At 44.0% G+C, this 7622-nt stretch overlaps 1 protein-coding gene across 3 annotated transcripts in view; it reads left to right on the top strand.

Moving 5' to 3' along the window:
- The first annotated feature begins 4433 nt into the window (after nt 1-4433).
- LOC147445493 (monosaccharide-sensing protein 2-like) overlaps nt 4434-7622 on the top strand; it is a 29600-nt gene continuing 26411 nt past the window's right edge. For 2 of the 3 annotated variants that reach the window (XM_086525004.1, XM_086525002.1), the window contains exons 1-2: nt 4517-4673; nt 4951-5062. In XM_086525004.1, the coding sequence (XP_086381130.1) occupies nt 4665-4673; nt 4951-5062 (121 nt within the window). In that variant the 5' untranslated portion in view covers nt 4517-4664. Of the gene's footprint in view, nt 4674-4950; nt 5063-7622 lie in introns of all 3 variants that reach the window. The other variant, XM_086525003.1, reaches the window with a different exon arrangement.

Genomic DNA, 7622 nt, shown 5'->3' with positions numbered 1-7622 from the left:
GGTATGTCAAAAGACAAAATTTGATAGAGGGAAGCAACTTGGATTGCTTCAACCCTTGCCAATCCCTAATTCACCATGGGAGAGCATATCCATGGATTTTATCTTTGGATTGCCTAAGTCTATCCATGGGAATACGGGAATATGGACGATAGTAGACAGGTTCAGTAAACAAGCTCATTTTATACCTGTCAAAAAGACTATCAAAGCCCATCAAATGGCAACCCTCTTCATTTCACAAATTTTCAAGTACCATGGCTTGCCAATGTCCATAGTGTCGGATAGAGATCCTAGAATGACCAGTAATTTCTGGAAGGGTCTCTTTGAGAATTTAGGAACAAGGCTAAACTTCTCTTCGGCCTATCATCCACAAACTGATGGCCAAAGTGAAATAGCTAACCTAACTATTCTCGATCTACTAAAAGCCTATGTAACGGAAGTAGATCAAAGATCCCAATGGGAGAAGTACTTACCCTTAGTAGAGTATGCTTACAATAACACTGTACATACTTCTACAGGAAAAGCACCTTTCGAGGTAATTGAGGGAAGATCAAAAAGTCCCTTGCTACTTAAGGTACATGGGAAGATCTTCGCTGCAGATGAGTATAGCCGAGACCTACAAGAATCTTTCCAAAAGATTAAGGATGCTATCTCTATCTCACAGCAAAGGCAAAAGGCTGCTGCTGACAAGCACAGAAGAGCCCAAGCCTTTAAAGAAAACGATTGGGTCTTGTTAAAGTTTCCCAAGGCTCGATTAAGGCACACGACGGGCAAGAATCCTACGGGCCACCAAAAGTACTATGCTAAACTAGCAAAAAGGTACTATGGTCCCTTCCAGATTCTTAGGCCAATCAATGAGATGGCCTATCAACTTAAGTTGCCCAATCATTGGCTCATACACAATGCTTTTCATGTGAGCCTCTTAAAGCCTTACAAAGGAGAGCCACCTCAAGAACCAACTATTGAAGACCCACCGGAGATCGAGGACCACGAGGAGGTGCTGCAGCCCGAGTCCATTCTCCGACATGAAGACAAGGTATTAAGAGGCGGTAAGACTATCCGACGATATCTTATTAAGTTTAAGAATTATCCTTTTGAAGATGCTAGATGGATGCAAGGCATACAATTAAAGGATAACCTAAACCTTGTCAATGCTTACAATGCTTCCCAAGAGTAAGCAAATGTACAAAATGTTAAAAATGAACAAAAATTTTTGTCTTATAAGACTCTCTTTTTCTTTATTTGTGCACAAAAATGAAGTAGTATGCATGCTTAGATCAAGTTTGCGGAGACGACGTCTCCCGAACACCAAGTAGAGCTTGTCACTCTACTATGGAAGACTAATAGGACTAATGTGCAGACATGCTTGCGGCAGCCTCAGGCTCTCAAGCGCCAAATGGACTAGTCATCCATTATGGAATGATGTCGTAGGGTAACATAGGGATCCTCTACCCGCTAAGAAAAGGACTCATGCATATGCTTTATCTTCTCTACACCATAGTCGAGGACGACTATGATTTCAAGAGAGAGGTAATGTCATAATAATCAATATCTAATTCTCCTAAATGATTTTCTCATATTAAACTGATCATTTAATGTGGGGAAGTGCCAAGGGAGAAAAAGCTAGAATATTGGTTAAGTTAGCAGACCGGCCACAGTAGGGATCCAAAGGAGGGAAAATAGGGATCCAAAGGGGGGGCCATCTGCAAAAGAGCCATGTGAAACAACGGGCTAAAAAGACCCTAAGGTTCAGCCCATTAAGACTTCCAAAATGCTAAGGTTCCAAAATTCAAAGGTTGTGTCCAAAGGTCAACCTTAGGGAAAATTGGATGCTTAGTGTGTGCCCAAAAAGTCTTTCTACATCCCTACATGGGAGGGGGCGAGCCCCAAAGCTAGGGGATGAGAGAGAAAGCCACACACACACACACAGGCTCCCTTTACACAAAGGAATGAGGGACACATGTCAGCTCCCTAGGCCAGATGCCCACAAGGTATGCCCAATTCCTATTGGAAGACCCTTGAAGTGGACCAATGAGAATTAGGCTAGAGTAAATTTAGTTTAATTAATTTAAAAACATTTAATAAAAGAAACCAATAAGAATTAAGTGTCCTAGAAGACTATTGGGCAGTCTCCCAAGGGGTCCAATGAGCATTCAGGAGCCCCATGGCTTGCATGATTCCTATTGGCCAGGAGGCAAAGGGGTCCAATGAGAGTTTAGTTTAATTATTTAATTATCTAAAGCTCTCACAAAAGGGGAAAGGGGGACACATGTCAGAAGGCTATCACTTATGCTGCTTAATCCCTATTGGCTTGACCTGGGGAGGTCCAATGAGGCAAAAGCCAGACTAACTTAGCAGCTAGGGCTCGCCCAAGAGAGAGAGGGGGCTGATTTTTGTTTGGCATTGACACACACACTCTCACACTTGACCATGTGTGAAGGGAAAATACTCTATCTCCTCCCAAGCTTTAATGGAGAGCTCATCACCTACTCCAAGCTTGTGAGATAGAAGCCTACATCAACACTCTCTTGGCATGTGGATGCAAATCCAACCAAGAGCCAAGCTTCAATGCATGCTCATCTTCTCTACCAAGCTAATTACTAAGCTAAGCTATGCTAATATGAGTGATTATGTGAGGAGATGTACTTCTTTCTCGTAAGATACTTCTTTTTCCTCTCAATCTACTCTCATACCCTGCTAGCTCTCACCATCTTCGAAGGTGTGTGAGGTCTTGGGTCTGAGAACGGGGATAATTCAAGTTGTGTTTGATTAAGTGTTTTGCTTGGTGTATGAAGCTTCCATCTTCATTGCACTAGCTCGTCTTGAAGGAACACAAAGAATTGTATTGTACAATGTCTCTCTTGATGGGAGAAACCATAATACAAAGCCTTTTGGAGGGGGGACCGGCTCCATGCAAATCCGGTCCTCAACTGTTGTCAATAGCTTAATTGCTCTCTCTCTTTTGAAAGTATTGTCGATGCTATCTAACTAGGTGTTATGCTTTTTGTTGCTCTCTCCACCCAAGCACTCTTGTAATTCTCATTAGGAATCAACTCTAATGAAATACTCACTATGTTCATGCTAATTTCCGCTACACATAAGATTTTAGGCCATTAAATGTTACATAGGGACCTCTTAAGAATCAACTGGGACTCCAAGAACTGCCTTAACCTAAGAGCCCATGAATGAATGTGGTGGTCATTGCCTCCGATTCCCCCCCTCAATCAGGTACAAAGTAGGATAACCAAACGCATTCATAACAAAGGCCTCACAACGTGGAGAAATTTGTGGCACAAGCCTGAGCACAGGTGGCTCTCCCTGACCGAGCTCACAAGTCGATACAACCTACAACCTTGGGAATATCATTGATTAATAGCAAAAAATCCCTCTTCCCAAAAGAGTTGGAGTGGACTCTCTCAAGTGACCTTGACCCCTCCTCCAAGGCCTTGTATTGGTCAAGCGGAAGTGCTCTGCATAACGCCCCCACTCTAGCACCAAACCTCTTGGAACCACTACACACTTCACTAAACAGAAAAATGGAGGACTGCACTGGATCGCCGGCAATGGGCATTCAAATTTTAGGCAATTTGGAATAGAGAAATCCCAACCAAACATTCAATTTTACTTTGGCTAATCATGCACAAGGCAGTTTGGACTGGTCATAGAATGAGGATTGCAGGGTTAGGTACTTCCGCCTGCATGATTTTCTGAAAAATTTGACAGAGTAGAATGTAATTTCGAACCCCAAGTTTTTGCAACTATTGACCGAACCATACCCTTTGCGGTAGTTTTTTGTAATCACGCTCTTTCTTTAATATAAATCTGCTCTCGCCCTTTATGGTAAAAAAAAAAAGCACGATCTCTCTCTCTCTCTCTCTCTCTCTCTCTCAAATATTAAAACGCATCATACGATTCTACGTACGTGCAAGAGAACGTTGATGTGGCTCTGACTCGCATGAGCACTAAGAAAGAAAAGCAAAAGAGAACTTGCAACCATCGTCACAGTCTTGTGCTCTTGGGCCGTGGGAGTTTTCTCGAGAGTCCAGACTCCCTTTAGTGGGCTCGCAATTCGAGTGCAAAGTGCACCCCAAAAATACAAATTCAGAATGTGATAGGCAGTGCGAAGGTCTCATGCATCAGGGATGTCAATGTGGCAGGCAAGTGCACACGACAACTACACCTCCCTAAGGCCCCCCCCCTCTGTCTTTGTGTATCGCCTGTGTTGCCGGGGCTACATGATGGCACACTAATCGAAGCAAAGAGGTGTAGACACGTGGTCGAGGGGAGGGGCTGGATTCCTCCCCGCTTTATAGATATAGAAGATATAGATATAGATATATATATAGATATATATATATAGAGAGAGAGAGAGAGAGAGAGAGAGAGAGAGAAAAGAGAGAGAGATTCTCATTGATAACAAAAAAGCCATTGGAGATGCATTCGGCAAGGAAAGTCCTTTTTGTATGCCTTTTGGCACACAGATACCACGTCCTTCTCTGCGGGCAGAAACACTGCTACCAGGTGCCGCCTACACAGCAGATGATACGCAGAGCAGCGATGAAGCATCGTGCTCAGAAGTTGGAGCATCTATCGAGATATGTTCTGGGTCCAGCTGGCCCATCTCAATTATTTCTCGAGCCTATCTACCCAAAATGGGTTGACCCGCCATGGACACGGTAAGATTATCCAGAGAGAGAGAGAGAGAGAGAGAGAGAGAGAGAGAGAGAGAGAGAGTTCCTTATAAGCACCCGTTCCTCCCGTCTATAGATTTTTTTCTGAATCTTTTGGTCCATTGGCATTGGCTTCGAAGGAGCACTGCCTCCCATGCCTTTGGTCACCCTCAGACCTCACCTTCAATAAGAAAATTCTGCTTCTTCTGTACAAATCTCCTCTCTCTATGTGGTGAGGTCTGATCAGTTCCCCTTTTCCCTTTGTATTCTCTTCTTCAACCAGGAACTTTTAAGCTCTTCAGAAAGACCTGCCAAGATGATATCTACCAAGATCATTGCTGCTGCGGCTGCCGTTGGCAACCTTCTGAATGGATGGGACAGTGCAACTCTTGCCGGTCAGACATCTTGCATTGATCATCTTTTTCCGTACCTCAAAGAATTTGAGATTTCCTGCTTTACTTATGCCTGATACATTCATGTTTTTATGCTTGTCAAAGGTCATAATGTCCCCTTTTTTTTTTTTTGGCTTTCAAGCTTATAGCTTTCACTTGATGTTTTCCACTTTGGAGATTTGTTCTCTCTCTGTTGGTGTGATTTATGAATGCAAGTTTTTAGTAGTGCAAATGGAACAATTGGCTAGCAAAAGCAACTTTGAATTCCGATCCATTTGGAAGATTGCAAACGTCCGATGTGGGCCAAATAGAAGAGTACAGCCCTCTTGTCGCCAGAAGGTCTCTACAAAGATGAAAGCTCACTTAGCAGATTTGAAACATTATCCCTGAATCCACGTAAAATACTTCTTGATTAAGATGCACTTCCAAGTGTGCTTCAGGAGATACAAGAGTGATGATACAAATTATGTCGATCCATATTCAAGCCCTTTGAATGAAACTGCTGGGCAGCGGCGTTGCAGCTTATACATGCAATGGATAATTGTTTCACAGTGCCCAAAAGCAATTCTTACCTTAAGCTTATGCAATGCATATGTATAGGCTCTGCAGCTTGAGAGTTGAAGACCAAGCTCTTGAATGTTCTTTGGTCTGTTGGATGTTGTTGGTTCCGTACTTTCAGTTGGAGCTCTATAGCCTATAGTATTTATCAAAATTTTCTAGCTTCTTGGCTTGTTACTTCCCTCTCCATAAAGGTAGCAACTTAAGAGCTTCCTGACATGTCTCGACATTCAAAGAGGATGAGGGACTAATGAGTCCTCTATGTTGCTATGTGCCAAAGGAGCACAGACAGATTTACTTAATTGGGGGTTTTCCCTTGATATTGTGCTATCTTGTATTTACCGCCAGGCGGTTTTACATTAACCAAGTGTCTCAAGCCCAACGAGAGAGAGAGAGAGAGAGAGAGAGAGAGAGAGAGAGAGAGAGAGAGAGAGAGAGAGAGGGAGAGAGAGAGAGAGCATGTTGACCTGAGCTAGACAACCCTAGTGCCTCAGTTAGTGATGCCACCCTGTCGCCTGGCTTTTCAGCTTGCCATCTCCCCTGCCTTTCTGTCCGTAATCTCCCATGTCTGGCTGAAGACTGCCCTTGCAGCTGTACAGCAGCAGGCTGCTGTTGACCAGCCACCCTGCACAGCCATACACTGCCTTTCGGCCCAGAGCTGTCTGCTCTTGTAGATGTGCTCTCACTGCCAGCGCTCAATTCCTCCCACAACTGTTGCCTCCTCCCACTGCGCATACGCAGACTGCTGTCACAAATTGCTGATGTGTCAAGCCAGTGAAGAACGGAGCCAACCTGCAGATCGTGGCCGAGGAGCATAAAACCTAAGTGAAGAAGCAAAAGCAGCAGAAGAAGTCTTACCAACTTATAGAGTCTTGCCGAGTGGCCTCTTCTTAAAGAAGAGTCCACCAACTTATGGGATCCCGTTCAATGGGGGTACCGGCATTGTACTGAGTTCAAGCAATATAAAGAAATACCGGAAGGGGCACCAAGGTTTGGGGCCAGTGCTCTCTAGGGGTGGAACTCTGCCACTCCCTGTCATGTGTGTCGTGCACTCTGTGTGTGTGTGTGTTTTCGGTTCAGTGTTATTTGAAGTGCTAAAAGTGTTCAGTCTGTTTTTTTCCGTTGGCACATGGTGCTCGTCCCTTGTTACAGTGGTATCAAAGCTTTAGGTGTGTGCTTTTCTGAAAGCATACCGGTCCTACCAAAGAGTAGACAGAGCAAGATGGCGCTTCCAAGTTTCACAAAGAAATTTATCAAAGAATCTTTGTGTCCTGACCAAAGTTACCCGGTATGGGAACGGGTAACGAGAAGGGGGCCTCTGGAACGTTTCCGGAACGCCCCCCCCCCCCCCACAACACACACACACACACACACACACACACACAAAAGGTGGAACAAGAACGGGGGCCGGAACGGTAAGCGTAAATTAGGTTGGATTTAACCTATATGTTAGTAGAGAGCCATACACACCCATTAGTCCAAATAGAATTCTATTTAGGCATGCTTTGCAATGATTCTTTAGTCTTAAGGCTTACATGCGATTGTGCACTACACAATACATGAATTGGGATCATCCTTCACAAAAGCATCTTGATTCTTCATAGAAAGAACATTAACTCAAAGTTGAATAGAGTCCAGACTCCACACAAGAGCTTGGAGTAGAAAGATGATAGATGATGGATTATAAAGATGGCTTACAAGGCTAGCCAAGGCGCTACAAAAAGACATGTAGAGGCTAGAGTGATAAATAACAACTGTAAGAGTCACTAGGTGACATGTCAAGACTCAATCATGAGTGGTAGTGCAATACAAAAAGGGGGCAAAGCCGGTGGCCACAAAGGAAACAAATATAAAAAACCAATGACCATTAAGTCACGACTCATGCCTGATGTCATAGTTACCAGGAACGGGATACCGGAACGGGAACGCGGAACGGGAACGCCGAACAAAATGCCATTCCCTGTTACGGGTACTCACGTTTGAAACACGGAACGTGGATTCGGAA

This window comes from Adiantum capillus-veneris, chromosome 12 (assembly GCF_014529385.1).
Source record: "Adiantum capillus-veneris isolate H3 chromosome 12, ASM1452938v2, whole genome shotgun sequence".
NCBI classification, from domain to species: domain Eukaryota; kingdom Viridiplantae; phylum Streptophyta; class Polypodiopsida; order Polypodiales; family Pteridaceae; genus Adiantum; species Adiantum capillus-veneris.
Note: the sequence above shows the minus strand (reverse complement) of the source record. Positions and strands in the feature narration are given on the sequence as shown.